This window comes from Cnephaeus nilssonii (assembly GCF_951640355.1).
Source record: "Cnephaeus nilssonii genome assembly, chromosome: 13".
Classification (NCBI taxonomy): Eukaryota; Metazoa; Chordata; class Mammalia; order Chiroptera; family Vespertilionidae; genus Cnephaeus; species Cnephaeus nilssonii.
In genome coordinates, this window is record NC_137084.1 from 53759831 (window position 1) to 53775577 (window position 15747).

Below are 15747 nucleotides of genomic sequence, written 5' to 3' on the forward strand. Positions count from 1 at the left end.
ACATCAATGATGAGAGAGAATCATTGATTGGCTGCCTCCTGCACGCCCTGCGCTGGGGATTGAGCCTGCAACCCAAGCAACCGGGGCCTGTGTCCTAACGGGGAATCTAACCATGACCTCCTGGTTCGAAGCTCTGCACTCAGCCACAGCCACACCGGAGGGTACCAACTTTTGAATAAGTTTAAAGTTCTCCTGGACTGCTTTTAAATTTAAGACTGGTGGCCAGATTCTTCTTGACATTGCGCCTTTCCCCTTCCGTTATAATTCAAGATCTTTTCACTCCAACACTTATAGAGTACTAAGAGAAAAAAAAGGTAAATAAGTAAGGCATTCATATGTAACTTAATTTTTCCAACTTTTCCTTATAAAAACTTCCAAACATACAGAATATAGTACAGTATTCACTCTAATTCAACCCAATATCCAGACTAAACAATTAACGTATTGACATATGTGTTTTACCTGCATATAAGTGTTTGTAAAACATAATTATTTTTGCTCACTCAAAAATCCCAAGATTGCAGGTGAGACACACCACCCCAACATACTTCAGTGTGCATCTCTAAAAAATAAGGACATTCTCTTTTATAATCATAATACCACTATCCGGTCTTGAGAAAATTAACAATCATTTGTTAACACTATCTGCTACCCAGGCCCTATTCAAATTTCCTCAGAATGATCTTTTATAGCAAATATTTTCTTTTGAGTCCAGATTCAAACAAGAGTCACTTACTGCATTTGTTTGCTATGTCTTTGTGGGGTTCCCCGTCCCCCCCCATTTCTCTTTCACTTTTTAGTTTTTTCTTAATATTGGTTTTTTGGGGAGACAAGGTCAGTTGTTTTGAAAATGCACCACATTCTGGATTGTTTCCTCATAGTGTTGTTTATCTTTGTTCCTTTAATCTCACAAGGTATTTGAGATTGGAAGCAGTTCCCAAATAAATTAGAAATAAAACAATTTAAATTTTTAACAAACAAGGCCACTTATTTGAAAACATAGGTGAAATAGGAAGGAAGATAAGGAGTTCTTAAAGAGGGAAAGGTTAGTGTCCAAATAGCAGGGACATAGAGGGTGAGTGGAGAGGGAGGTAGAGAGGGAGGGAGGAAGAGAGGAGAGAGGAGAGAGGAGAGAGGAGAGAGAGAGAAGATTTTCCTTTGTTTATTCATGAGTAAAGTATAAGCGTATGAATTCCTTAACCTTTCTTCTAGTTCTTAGGTTTTCAACTTCTCTAGGGAATAAAGTAGCAGATAACCTCAACAACAACTACCTTTTATATGGCTGTTTCTTAGATGGAACTGCCCCCCCTGCTGGCCTGGTTGCCCCTCACACACACCACCCCCCCACCCCCCCCACCCCCGCCAGCCTGGTTGCCCCATGCAGCCTGCTTGTTCAGTCATTTGGTCATCCCTCACTACCCCCCCTGCCAGCCTGGTCGCCCCTCACTGCCCCCCCCCCCTGCTGTCCTGGTCGCCCCACACAGCCTGCTGCTCAGTCGTTTGGTCATCCCTCACTAACCCCCCTGTCAGCCTGGTCGCCCCATGTAGCCTGCTGTTCGATTGCTACTATAAGGGCATCCTGACCAATTTGCATATTACCCTTTTATTAATATAGATATAATATCTCATAGGACAAGTCCTTTGTTAATCTCACTTTCTCAGAATTTTCTATCAATAGGTGAATATTTATTTTTTCAGAAATTCACAAATTTTCCAAGTTCAAAAAAAGCTGGAATTTTATGGAAATTGCATTAAATTCATTAATTTATTTTTTCCAGTTACTTAATGCACTATTTTTCTGCTGGACTAGTTATTGTTTTCTTTATATTTTATAGATAGTGATTGTTGCTACATAGGAAAGCTACTGATCTTTTTGTTAAATTTTTAAGCCCACTGAACTTTCTTAATAGTTTTTCTTTTAATATATTTTTATTTATTTCAGAGAGGATGGGAGAGGGAGTGAGAAATAGAAACATCAATGATGAGAGCAAATCATTGATTGGCTGCCTCCTCCATGCCCCCCACTGGGGATCTAGCCTGCAACTTGGTAATGTGCCCTGACCAGGAATTGAACTGTGACCTCCTGGTTCATAGGTCGATGCTCAACCACTGAGCCATGCCGGCTGGGCAATAGTTTTTGTTTTCATCTGATTCATTCAAATTTTTCTGGTAGACAATTATGTCACCTTATTATACTAGTACATAAGGACAGTTTGCCTCCTCCACAATATAATAATGAAATAGCACTTACTATTGATAGCCAACTTCCTTGAATTACTCTACTGTTTAGCTATTGATTTGAGATGGGTATTTTTATTAGATTAAGCTCAGTTACAGAACACAGATACCAATCCAGCTATTTTAAGCAGAAAAGGGTGTAATGCAGAGAATGCAAGCCTGCAAAGTCATTGAAAGGACAGGAGGAGTGGGCATTAGGCTGGGTGATCAAGAATGCCACTCAGTGCAATGTGGCCAAACAGGCCTGATCAGGAACTGCTACCTCTGCCCCGGTTGGGAAAGGAGTAAATAGAAAGCTGGAATGCTGGCTTCAAGAGCAATGCTGCTGCCAAAACTCCCAGTCCCATATATTATGTTGCTGCCTAGCAAGTTACCCAAAACCTTAAATTTTTTTTTTTTTTGCTGATCATGTGACTTAAAACAACAATATACATTCATTATCTCCCAGAATTTCTGTTTGTCAGAAATTTGTAATTGTCTTAGCTATGCAGTCTGGCTCCAGAATTCTCATGGAATCCAGTCAAATTTTGGCCGGGGCTTCAGTCATGTGAAGGCTTGACTCAGGCTAGGGGGTCTACTTCCAAGGTGGCTGGCAGGTTGGTGGAGAGGAGGGTACCTCAGTTCCCCTCCATATGGGCCTCTTCCCAAGCTGGGTGAGCGTCTACACTACATGGTGGCTGGCTTTACCGAGAGACCAAGGAAGCCGCAGCAATGTCTTTTATGACCTAGCCTCAGAAGTCACATCTGGTCACTTCTGTAGACTCTCTTGGTCACAGGAGTCAGACCTTATTCACTGTGGAAGGGGACTACACAAGAATGTGAATAATACTAGGAGACAAGAATCATTAGGTGCTATCTTGGGAGCTGGCTACCATATCCCATAAAACCAGCGAATGCACATTGGGATGCTATTGCAGGAAAATGTCCCCCAAAATATGCCTGGCAACAACAGCCAAAGCAAGGGGAAAGGGCCCCTGCCTTATTTGCATCTTCCAAATATAACTGCAGAGGAGTCTGCAAATACAGTTTGCTTCGGGTCTCTTTGTTTTAGCTTTCCCATTTCTGCAATACAGGAAAGCACATTACGCAAAAGAGGGATTAAAATAGATGATAAATACCAACCCATCAAATTCTCCACAAAGACCATGACTTTATGGTACTTCAGCACCCAGAAACACGTTTATAGAATATTCTGTAGCAGAGAATTAGAGCAGCGATGGCGGGGAATGAAGCTGAATCAGGGTTGCTGCTTTGCCGAGTGGATACAGCAGAATGACAATAGTGCTTCAGAGGGCAGAGTGCTAATTTTTTGAAAAGAAAAGCTGTCAGAGATTTAAACTGATATTTTTGATTCAAATTTAACATTAAATGATTCTCATTCTGTCATTTGTATGTATATATACTTTAAAAAATAGCTTTAATAATGCCAATATTACAACTAACCATAAAACCAATCAACAAAATTTACTAAGATTTCTTTGTGGTTCTAATTCTCCTTGGAATATAACCCGTGAAAGAAATTCATCAGCCCGGCCGGCGCCGCTCAGTTGGTTGAGTGTTGTCCCATGCACAGAGAGGTCACTGGTTCTATTCCCTGTCAGGGCACAAGCTCGGGTTTGGGGCCAGATCCCAGGTACGGGTCCTGCAGAGGTGGCCAATTTATGTTTTTCTCTCATCGGTATTTTTCTCTCTCTCTCCCTCTCCCTTCATTTCTCTCTAAAATCATATTCATTAAAAGTGTTGTTTTCTAGAGTCATTTGAATAACTCTTTTCTCTATATGGTTACACCAATGTGAAGTTCATACCATGTTCTAATCATATCTCTCATCATTGGAAGTTTTAGCTCCCTGGTTTCCTCTTCACCCAGGAAGGCCTTAGTTAAGGTCACCCAGGAAGTGATAGGATTTGGATTCAGGCAGTCTGGTGCCAATGCATGCCTTCACACACTGCACTAACACCTTGACTAGTTCAGTGATCATAGATCGGGGTTTCTTACTGGATTTGAATGGGGATGGGGTGGTGGGAGGGTTGAGCCAGATTACAAAGGCTCACATATTTATGGAGGTAAATATGGATGTGAGTTAATGGGATTAATCTGGCCACAGAGTCTCTTGTTAGAGTCTACTGTGAGTGCTTATCTTGCATCCTGGACGATGTGGCTATTGGGAGAGGCATATTTCTTACCAGGAACAGGTGGCTCTGTGAAGGCTTCTGAGCCACTGTCCTCTCATGTTTTCCTCATCTCTTCTCTTGGATGATTCTTACACAGTCTACAGACTTTAGCCTAACTGACACTTCCAGAAAAAGCTTTCCCTAACCTCTTCTGCGTTATGTTGGGAAACCCTGTTATGCCCTCCTATGGCATCCCATCTTTCAGCATTTTTCTCACTCACTAGGATGCAAATTCAGTGAGAAAAAGGTCTGTCTAGCTCACATTGCGTCCCAGAGCTTAGCATAGTGCCTGGCCAATAATAGGCTCTCAATAAATATTTGTTAAATCGGTAAAACTTATTATAACAGTAAATTATCAATTAAAAGTGAAAGATCAGAATGACTTTGTCTGCCCTACCTTTACCATCTTTTGTTTGTCTGTTAGGGCAAAATCTAAACCAACACCAAAAGTCTAAAAACTTGAAAAGAGAAACTGGCTTTCTAAAATCTAAAATTTAGGTCTTACACAAACATGTTGAAAATCCACAAGAAACGTTAATATATTTAAATCTTTAAATTTAGGAGAGAGCGTCTAACCATTCGGAGGCACCTCTTAGGGTAGAGAAAGATGTTGCCATTAGCCACACGTTGTTAAACATTCGTGAAAGTGGCAGCTTCTAGCCAAATGGTCTGACCCAGTTATGTCAGGCCATATTTGGCTCTACTAGTATATAAAATATGTTTTGTCTACTCAATTCCTGGAGAAAGAAAAATCTGTAGGCTTTTTGAGGTCATCTACTCAGAAATAGAGCCTTCTAGGAAGTTAAGCAGTTACGTGCAAGATTCTTTTATTTTTGTTTTATCTATTTGAATAGGAAATATATGCACATGGTTCAAAAGTCAAATGATATAAAATGGTATACACTGAGAAGTTTCCTTTCCATTCCTATCCCTAACCACCATAGTCCCCACACCCCTCCACATCACATCACTGATAACCACTTTTATTATTTTAATAATAAAATAATAAATTTTAAGATAAATACTTATTTTCTTAAATACGTATTTATTTTCTCAATATGTATTTATGCAACTACCTCCCTCCCCACCCCACCCCCAGTGTTCTTCCAGACATGCCCTTACTCCTCATCTAATGAGGAGTCCCAGGGGCCAAGTCCTCTACTGGACTGCAACTCAAGTATCAGGACCCAAGATTCCCTTCCAGAATGACCCTCCACCCGCTTCCAGGACGTGCTTGGCTTCTGCCCAGGAGCCTCCTCGTCCTCCTTGAAGACTGTGCACAAAACCTGGGTTGGAGAGACCACCCCCAGAAGGCAGATTGGCACGAGTGGGTGGAGCTTGGATGGGCAGGTGTGGGGGTAGGGGAGGGAGGGGCTCTGGTAGCATGCATACCAGGCCCCAGGCAGGGCAGAGGCACGAACCTGGGTGGGAAGAGGAAGGCTGGTTTGTGGCTCCAATTTGTGTACTTGTCCCTCTCCTTCTCCTTCTCTCCCCGCAATATAAGGGGCCAGCCTGGCTTTACATACCTATAGTATGTTCACAGCCTATGATAGTTCTATGTGTAGACATGCTTCTCTGAACCTCCTCCCAACTACTAATGGTTTCCCAAGATATTCTGGATGTTTCTATAAACCTCCATGACTTTCTACACGATGCCGTCCCAAACCTTTCTCCCTTTTCTCCACCTGATGAAATTCTACTACTAGTTATCTACCAACCAGTTGGTATACCAGCTCCTGTGTTAGTGATCGCTGCAAATCCTCCCTACCCTCCAACCCTTAACCCCAGGCAGAATTAGCTGCTCTACATGTGTGTATGTGTGTGTGTGTGTGTGTGTGTGTGTGTGTGTGTGTTGGGGGGGGGTGTTGTAGGAGAGGTTACCCATTGGGATCTCATAACACCCCTGTGGAAACACACCATACTGTATGTAATTGCTTTTTGCCCGTAGACTAGACTGTGTGGAAGCTCTTCCTGGGCAGAAAACATGGTTCTTCATGCTTATCCCAGTGCCTGCCCCCAGAGCCTGGCACTCAGTGGACAGTCGACAAGTCTTTCAGTGTGGTAGTGTCATCGGAATCCCAGGTCCATCCAGGGACCACGTGGCTTCGGGCAAATTACTGAATCCAGGTTTCCTTTTTTTGGGGGGTGGGAAATAAAAATGAACATAATTACCTTCTTGAACGGCCCTAAGGATTAAATGAAACAACCATTCCAAGTACTTCAACATAATCCTACCTAATAATAGAGTAATATGCAAATTGACCGTACCTTCGCTATGCCCACGATTGGCCAGGAGGCGCAGGGGGGGGCGGGACTCGGGGTGGCCGGGGTGGCCGATTGGGCTGGCAGGACGCTGAGCTTGCATCGCCAGCGGTGGTGTGAGCTCAGCGTCTGCGCCATGGCTGTGCTGCGGCACAGAAGAGGCCTCTGGGGCAGCGAGCCCACATCCCGCTTCGGACCATCAAAAGCGGGCAGCTCCGGCACCAGCAGACAGACACCCAGCTCCCCCCAGCGATCGAAAGTGGGGAGCTGTGTGTCCGCTTCGGCACCAGCGGACCCCCTGACATCAAAAGCAGGGAGCAGGCTGCCAGCAGTGTCCGCGGAGCGTGCTAGGCTTTGTGGGGCAGTGGATATGGCCTGGATGGCAGGTTAGGCCTAGGGGACCCTACACGTGCATGATATAACCTTTTGCACTCAGATGTCGAGTGTGACTCGACACGGTTAGCATCGGTAGCATAGAGATTAAAATTGCAAGCGAGTGCAAAGGGTTAATCATGCACTGGGCCTCTAGTAATAAATAGTATGGGCTCGATAGAGGATAACCATCATTAAGTTAGTTTCTATATTCTGATTCTAGGTAATGTGTAAGAGGAAGTAAATAGTCCTTCCAAGCCAGTGATGTGGTTCCCCAAAATGTGTACTTAATGTTGCAATCTTAGTAAAACTATGAGAAAATCATTTTTTAAAATTCCCGAGGTAAGGGTGAGGCTTGAAAATTGTTAATTAAAAAGGTACCAAGGGCCCTAGCTGGTTTTGCTCAGTGGTTAGAACGTTACCCCTTAGATTATAGGATCACAGGTTAGATTCTGGTCAAGGGCACATACATCGGTTGCAGGCTTAATCCCTGGCCCTGGTGGGGAGTGGGAGCAACATGTGGAGGCAACCTCTGTCTCTCCCCCTCCCTCCCTTCCACTCTCTCTCTAAAAAAAAAAAAAAAGGCGGGGGGGCGGGGGGAATGTCCTCAGGTGAGGATTAACAAACAAAAAGGTATCAAGTAATAGTTTTTAATAAATCCAAAACATTAGGAAACTCTTTGTACTCTTGACACAAAATGTGTGAGAAAATACTATATTACAATCTGTTTTGAGATGTTTTCACAATAATGTTTATCAACTAAGAACGGGGAAATAAGGAAGCATAAAGTGTATTTTTTATAACTACCTCTTTAAGAACTTTATATAATTATAACTGTATTTGTTTTTATTACTACATACTTAGCTATTCCTATAAATAGGCTGTAGGTATACCTATATACATTGTTTAGTTGTTTTAAAAAAGGAAAAGGCAATTGCAAAACAACATGCCAGTAAAAACAAAACAATTATTAAGTTGCTGTATGTATCATATCTAGTCTGCTCTCACTTGTTTCCCCAAATTCAGGACTTTTGCCTATTAGTACATTGTACAATATTAAGTGAATTTGCTGCTCTTTGCATTCTTGTACCTCTAAATCCTGTTTTTATTAAGGAGAAAGAAAACCCCCCAAAAATAGAATGTGATCTAAGCTTGTAGGAAAAATCAAAGTGGGTTGATTACACTTATTTGAATCTTATTTTTTTTAAATCTTCACCTGAGGATATGTTTATTAATTTTTGGAGAGAGAGGAAGGGACAGAGAGAGGGGGGGTGGGAACATCAATCGATTGCCTCCTGAGTCCCACCCCTGACCAAGGATCGAAACTGAAATTTAGGTATGTTATTACCTAAATGATCCTGACCGAGAATCAAACCCACATGGAATGATGCCCCAAGGAAGTGTGCCCTCTGGCCAGGACCACTTATTTGAATCTTATTGCTCATACAGCCTGATTATAATAAAGTTTGCTTAATGATCTCAATTTTGTCTTCCAAGCTAGGGCAAATAAAACAAAAAGGATACTGCTGTAAAGCTGGTGAAGCAAGCAATTGTTTGGCCTGTTACAAAATCAGACACTTTTTTTCTGCAAGTTGTCCATGCTCTTCGGATGCTATTAGCTGTTATAGCTTACAGTCTCAACTATGGGAGACTGCACACCTACAGTTTGCAAACCTGTTATCTACAAGGGCTAATTATACTAATTCTTTTCACAACCAGCACATCTGATTGCCCATTATAGATTCACTTAAATCTATAGGAGCTGCTAATTTAAAAGCTTTGGTTATATGAAGATATCTAAGGTTGAGAATATATATATATATATATATATATATATATATATATATATATATATATATATATATATTATGGGAGAGCTAGAGATACTAATAGCAAACTTAGGAAGATTTTAAAGGAGTAAGACAAAATCTGGCAAATCGTGTATTCTAAGTGGCAGGAATGAAAATCAGTGTTAGTCTTACAAAGTTAACAGTATCATAGTAAAGTAGCTTTTCTTTTGAGCTGCCTTTTGTGCTTAAAAATATAACAAATTGAAAAACATCTTGACTCTTGCCAAGGCGCACATATTTGAATTCTAAATTGGAGGCGAGAGGAAGCGGAAGCTTCCTTATGGAAAGAGATGGCGGAGTTTGGCATTGAGTTCTTTCTCCTTGCTTAAAAGATCCAGGCTGTGCTTTTTGAAGGCTTCGGACTGCAGCCTGAGCTCCTCGTAGGCCTTCTGGATCCCATCTATCCTGCGCTGGAGTTCCCGGACTCTCAAGTTACTGTCCACAGCCACGGCCTCTTGCTCGAACCGCTCCAGCGCTTGTCGCCTGGCCGCCTCCGCTGCCTCCAGCTTCTCCTCCAGCTGGCGGATCTCCGCTTGCTTGCTCTGAAGCACTTTGCCCCTGTCCATGGAGAGCTGGAGCAGCTCCTCCTTCTCCCGCGTGACCATCTGCAGCCTGGCCTGCAGCTCCTGGCTCAGGCCGCTGTGCGCCTGCTCGGCCTTGGCCATCTGCTCCACGGCCTGCTGGTGCTGCTGCTTGAGGCTCTGCAGCTGGCTGCGCAGCTGCTCGGCCTCCTTGGTGTGGGCGCTTGCCTGCTGGCTCTGCAGCTCCAGCAGCTCCTCCTCTCGGGCCTGTGCCCGGCAGGCATCCTGGGCACACCTCTGTTTCAGAGCCTCCAGCTCCTTGGCCAGGACCTCGCTCCCGGCGGTGAGCTGCAGGACTTGGGCCTCCTGCTCCTTCAGAGCCTGGCTGAAGAGGTTGTCGTTCTCCAGCCTCAGCTTCTCGTTCTCCTCTCGCAGCTTGGCGTTCTCGCTCTTGTACTGGTCCTTGAAGCGGATCATCTCCTCGTGGTTGGCTGCCAGGGTCATGAAGCGATCCTCCAGCTTCCGGGCATGCTCGCTCTTGGCCTTCAGCTTCTCGGCCTCCAGCACCCCCTTCTCCTCCAGCTCCGTGTTGAGCAGCTCCAGGATCTGGCAGCGCTCCAGGGCCTCGTCGGACCTCCGCTTCAGGATGCAGATGAGCTGGGACTGCTCGTGGATGCGGGAGCGAAGCATCGCCTTCTCGCTCTTCTCCTCCTCGGACAGACCCCGGAGGTTGGCCAAGGCCTCCCTCAGGCCATCCATTTCCTTAAACCCCATCTCCTCTTCCTGGTTTTCCAGGGTTTTGCTTGGCGTCTCTAAGGGTTCTTCAGAGGGTGGGGTGTCCATCCATCTCGAGAGCCTTCTCATTCTCAGGCACAGGTGCTCTCTCCACCGCGGGCTGACCCCACACTCTCTCCGCCTCAGCTTTCCAAAGCCACCGCGTTGCCAGGGGCTCCGGGCACTGTCCAGCAGCAGGTTCCCCCAGTATGGAGCCCTGCGATTGGTGGGCAGGTCCTCAGAATGCAGTGACGTAACAGGGGACCAATCTGGCGGGGCTATGCTTGCCTTTCTAACCAATCACAGCTCTCGGCTCACAGCCCCCCCCCCCCCCCCCCCCGCCCTCTGGCCTCCGCTGCACAGGGAAGAGATGCCAACCCTCCAGGTTTGCAGCCAGCACCAGGGCCAGAAACCTGACTGCACCTCATCTGGTTGAAGTAAACAAAGCGAGCTGGCAGCGACTGCTCCTCCCTCCGCTCCCCACCCCAACTGTCCTGAGGACAGGTTACTACTGTCTTTGGGAACACAGTTGGCTCCTTTGAAAACGGCAGTCTATAAATACAAAGCAGCCGTCGAGAGCCGGGACCCTAAGTGCCTTGAGTTTGCATCTGTAGTGCTCGGCACAGTTCAGCAAAAGAGCAAACCCCAGTGAAATAAATACTCTTTTTTTTAAATTGGATATTCAGCACTCCCTGTTTTTACTCGCTAGCAAAGTAAGGTTACAGCAAGAAGCTTAATGAATGACACAGAGATGGCAAACAGCCAAACAGAAGACAAAGAACTAAATGAAGCTTACCGTCATAGAACGTCCATTTCAGATGAATTAAGTAGTTAACTGTAAAGAATAAAATAAAGCCTGACCGGTATGGCTCAGTGGTTGAGCATCAACCTATGAACCAGGAGGTCACCATTCAACTCCCCCGTCAGGTTACACGCCCAGGTTGCAGGCTTGATCCCCATTGTGGGGCGTGGAGGAGGAAAAGGATCAATGATTCTCTCTCATCATTGATGGTTCTATGTCTCTCTCCCTTCCGCTCTGAAATCAATTAAAAAAAAAAGAATACAATAAAAATCAAAGTATTAGAAGTGGAAACTAGAAAAAATAAAGGAAACCATAAAAGTTCTGGGCCAGGAAGGACTTTCTCAGCTTAAACATTGTGTAAAAGACGAGTAAGGAAAAGCTTGCTTTGACTTTGTTGAACAGTTGTATATAATTTAAAAAATTGGGCCCTAGCTGGTTTGGCTCAGAGGATAGAGGGTCAGCCTGCAGACTGAAGGGTCCCGGGTTTGATTCCAGTCAAGGCACTTGCCTGGGTTGTGGCTCAATCCCCAGTAAGGGCCATGCAGGAGGCAGCCGATCAATGATTTATGTTATGTCTCTCATCATTTATGTTTCTATCTCTCTCTCCCTCTTCCTTCTTCTCTGAAATCAATAAAGAAATATATTTTAAAAAATTGTGACCTATGAGGTGTATAATTTAAAAAATTGACCTTTGAGGTCTATCCAGCCTCTCCTTCCTCTGAACTTGCCTGGCATTTTACTCCCTAGCTCTAACCAACTACGGAAGGTCCCCTAACCAGCCAGCTCCCTGGCTCTGTCTGTAGGTGTTCTCTTTGCCTGGAATGCCTCTTCCCATCTTGTCCCGTGTTGCTCTAGTATTTCGCTCAGTATTTTTTAGTTCAGAATCACCTCCCCTGTGAAGCCTTTCCTGACCCCAACATGAGAAATTGACCACGCACCTCTTTCAATGCACCCACGGTAGCCTATTTGTACTGCTCATGGAACATGTCAAAACCTTATTGCATTCACTGTTTACCTGCTTGCCTCCCCTTATTAAATGCTGAAATCATTAAGAGCAGGGACTGTGTCTGTTTTATCCTTGATGACTAAACCAGTGCCTGGCACACTGAGAAAACTCAGATAAATGTGCGTTGAATGGATGTTAACTGCCTGGCCAGTGTGGTTCAGTGGTTAAGCATCAACCTGTGAACCAAGAGATCACCAGTTAGATTCCTGGTCGGGGCACATGCCCAGGGTTGTGGGCTTGGTCCCCTGTAGGGGGCATGCAGGAGGCAGCCGATTAAAATTATCTCTCCCTCTTCCTCTATGAAATCAATAAAAGTATATTTTAAAAATTAGATAAGAATGTGTTTTCTTCAAAGCTTTTCAATTACTTTAAAAAAGTAAGGCCTTGGGAGCATAACCAATGGACGCAAGACACTGGGGCAGGGGGGTGAGGGCATGTGCCAGGGGGTAGGAGAGGCCGGGGGAAGGTCAATGGGGAAAGAAAAAAGAGACATATGTACTATACTTTAAACAATAAAATTAAATTAAAAAAAAAAACAAGTAAGTCCTTGGCCTAACCGGTTTGCCTCAGTGGATAGAGCGTCAGCCTGTGGACTGAGGGGTCCCAGGTTTGATTCTGATCAAAGGCATGTACCTTGGTTGTGGGCACGTCCCCAGTGGGGAGTGTGCAGGAGGCAGCTGATCAATGTTTCTCTCTCATCGATGTTTCTGACTCTCCATCCCTCTCCCTTCCTCTCTGTAAAAAATCAATAAAATATATTAAATAAATAAATAAAAAAGTAAAGCCTCTAATAAAATAGCCAAAACTGCCCACTTAGAGGAAATAATGTCCAGTGTTGCAATAAATACTGGAGAAATATTAGCCTAGCAGAATTTCTTTAGCCTTGCTAGGGAATTTAGATTTTAGGATCCCTAACATAAAGTATTTAATTTAAAATAAGAAGTCAGATTAATTTTATAATACATTTAAGTCATAATAATTTATTTTAAGGATTTTTACAAAATACTTTATGAAAATTATACATATATAGGAAATACAGTATAATTTCACAATTTACATTCTAATTAAAACTTTGTTGCAAAGCATGTCTGTGACCACTCTCATGCTGCTTTCATATAGTAGAGTTATAAGAAAAACAGAATCTTATATATGCAAGGTTTTTGTTTTATATATATTCTATTACAAAATACAGGCTTGAGACCTAGCTTAGGAGAAAATGAAGCCAAAAACTGAATTCCACTTATGGCCAGTGGGTGGCACCAAAGCACATTCGAGACTGTTTTAACACTGGGAAAAGGGAAAGCAGTTTCTCAAGACAGAAAGTACATGCAGTAAACTCAGTCTCGCCCTAATATGGAATTCTATATTTTATAGAGATTACAGAGTAAATAGTTTTCTTATGGTCAGATTCTTTATCATCACTGATATTCTGTCTCCCCCCAACCCCCGATAGGGATATCTCTGTCACTGTTTTCCACAACCTACGTATCTGCAGTTGCTGTAAGGAATTTCAATGGTCAAGAGGCAGGCTTTGCTAACCGTAGCACAAGACTGGTGTGAAGCACAGGATGGAAAACTAGAAAACTTTTCCTGTTAACACCCCACATTTAATTTTTTTTTTTTTGGGGGGCAGCTTTTTCTTTGAAGCAGCAGGTGGATTTTCCTAGCTTTCTCCAATATCTTCTTTAACGTTGGAGTCACAAGTCTGTTACACATTTTGTTATTATTTAAATATCGTGGGCCTATAACCAAAGAGGCACATGCAGGTTGACTTTAAAATGAGTGCCCACAGATAGGAGGTGCGGATCTCTGTCCACATGGTCAGATTTTCAAGATCCGATTCCACCTGTGTTAGTAGTTTTCGGTGGAGGAGCCAATGGACTTTGGGCTCATTTGGAAATCTTGGCGATCAACAGCATTCTGAGAGGCAGGGTTGCTTCAATCCAAGTGTTGGGGGAATTTACCATCTTTTCCCAGAGAGCAACTTCCTCTGAAGTGGAGTCCATCCAGTCCACTTCAGTATCATAACTTTTACCTGAAAAAAAGCTCTGCATTAAAAGAGGAATAGCGCATTGGGGAGTGGGAGGGAACTTGTTATTCTTTTTTAAAAAAATATATTTTTTATTGATTTCACAGAGGAAGGGTGAGGTAGACAGAGATAGAAACATCAATGATGAGAGAAAATCATTGATTGGCTTCCTCCTGCCCACAACCCGGCCATGTGCCCTGATGGGGGTTGGGAAGGGGGGGGGGGGGAAGAAGTGAACCAAGACCTCCTTGTTCATGGGCTCAACCACTGCCAGCCGGGCAGTCATTCTTTACTTATAAGCACCAATGGAAGTCAGCTAGGAAGAGTTTTAACGTCACTAGGAGGACAGATCTGGGACTCACGATAAGAAAGAACTGTTGAACCATCTGAGATGAGTACTCTATTCCCAGAGTAATGGTTTCTCTTCTCAGTCATCTAAAAGCTAGATGACAACTGTCACAGGCATGGGGGAGTGGTAGGAAGGATTCCCACCCTGGGTTAGAAGTGACAGTAGATAATCTCTGAGGAAGCGTGACTACAGCTTTAGTGTTGAGCAGACTCAATTTGAATCTCGGCTCCGCCACTTACTCACTCTGTTACTTAATTTCTTGGAACGCCAGCTGTTCTGGAGATAACATTAGTAACTACTCATCAAGTTGCTGTTAGGATGAAGTGAAATAACGCAAATAAAGCACTCAGCACAGTGACCAGTGCTCCTTAAATGTTAGTTACTATTATTACTCAAAGCACACTTTTAGCTCGGAAGGGCCATGTGTTTTTTCAGGAAAGAGTAGTGACGAGAGCTCTTCTGTTCCCCCCACAATAAGGTAAGCTCCGTGTGGTGACACACTGCGCCTTGTTAATCTTCATATCCAGAGCCTGCAGCACACAGCTGGCACTCCTTCACTCACTGATTGCATTACACTTAACAGAAATATCTGTTTGCATCAGGAAGGAGCAAAGCAATAAACCTCTAGCGTCTCCAGAAACATTTGGCTCACAGAAGATTAAAAATGTAACAAATATTACCGGTTCCAAAGCCGATCCGAAGGCCTCCCAAAAACTGGTTGGTTAATTTGTAATGGTCCCAGACCGTAAGCTCTACGCAGGCTTCCGTCAGATCTTCAGGCCTGAACCCATCGTACACCATGGTGTGGTTGAAGACAGGGTTGGTGGTCTTCCCCACAGCTCTCGTCCTCTGGCGACTTTTCCGACTTGTATCTGGCAGGATGATACTACCAACGGAAACGTGATTGTGAGAGCGTTTTAATGAGGTGGTGGACATTTGTGCTTTCCGTGCACTTCAACGTAGCTAGCTACTGGTGGAAGGAAGGGAAGGGGAGAGTGTAGAGAAACAGCATTGATGGTGGGAGCCAACATGAGGGAAAGACAGCACATTCAAGTGGACAAGACTTGCCTTGAACCCTGGCTCTGCCACTCATTGGCTGTGTATTGCAGGGAAAGTTAGTTAACCTTGCAGACACTTGCTTCCTCATCTGTAAGATGGGAGTGGTAACGCCTACTTCAAAAGGTTAGTATTAAAATTACATATTAAGCAAATGACTTAGCTCAGTTCCTGCATTTAGTAAGTGCTTACTATGTAGCAATTGTTTGAGGATTCCTTTAAATTTGGAAGCAGAGTCTATTCCTGATTATCTGTGATAGCCTCAGGAATTAGTCTTGTACAGAATTGGAAAAGAAGAGAAACCTGCCCCATTTGT

At 43.9% G+C, this 15747-nt stretch overlaps 2 protein-coding genes across 19 annotated transcripts in view; both read right to left on the reverse strand.

Moving 5' to 3' along the window:
- Window positions 1–8932: 8932 nt before the first annotated feature.
- CCDC89 (coiled-coil domain containing 89) lies at window positions 8933–11141 on the reverse strand. Its single transcript, XM_079789234.1, has one exon. The coding sequence runs from the start codon at window positions 10277–10279 to the stop codon at window positions 9173–9175; it is 1107 nt and encodes a 368-aa protein (XP_079645360.1). The 5' UTR covers window positions 10280–11141; the 3' UTR covers window positions 8933–9172.
- Window positions 11142–12957: 1816 nt separating this feature from the next.
- Window positions 12958–15747, reverse strand: part of SYTL2 (synaptotagmin like 2) — a 112200-nt gene continuing 109410 nt past the window's right edge. For all 18 annotated transcript variants that reach the window (XM_079789224.1, XM_079789223.1, XM_079789225.1 and 15 more), the window contains 2 exons: window positions 15056–15261; window positions 12958–14032 (listed from right to left, as the gene is read on the reverse strand). In XM_079789224.1, coding sequence (XP_079645350.1) covers window positions 13887–14032; window positions 15056–15261 — 352 coding nt within the window. In that variant the 3' untranslated portion in view covers window positions 12958–13886. The remainder of the gene's footprint in view (window positions 14033–15055; window positions 15262–15747) is intronic.

Excerpts from the sequence above, each read along its gene's own strand:
- CCDC89 (XM_079789234.1), bottom strand. The coding sequence starts at position 10,279 with ATGAGAAGGCTCTCGAGATGGATGGACACCCCACCCTCTGAAGAACCC.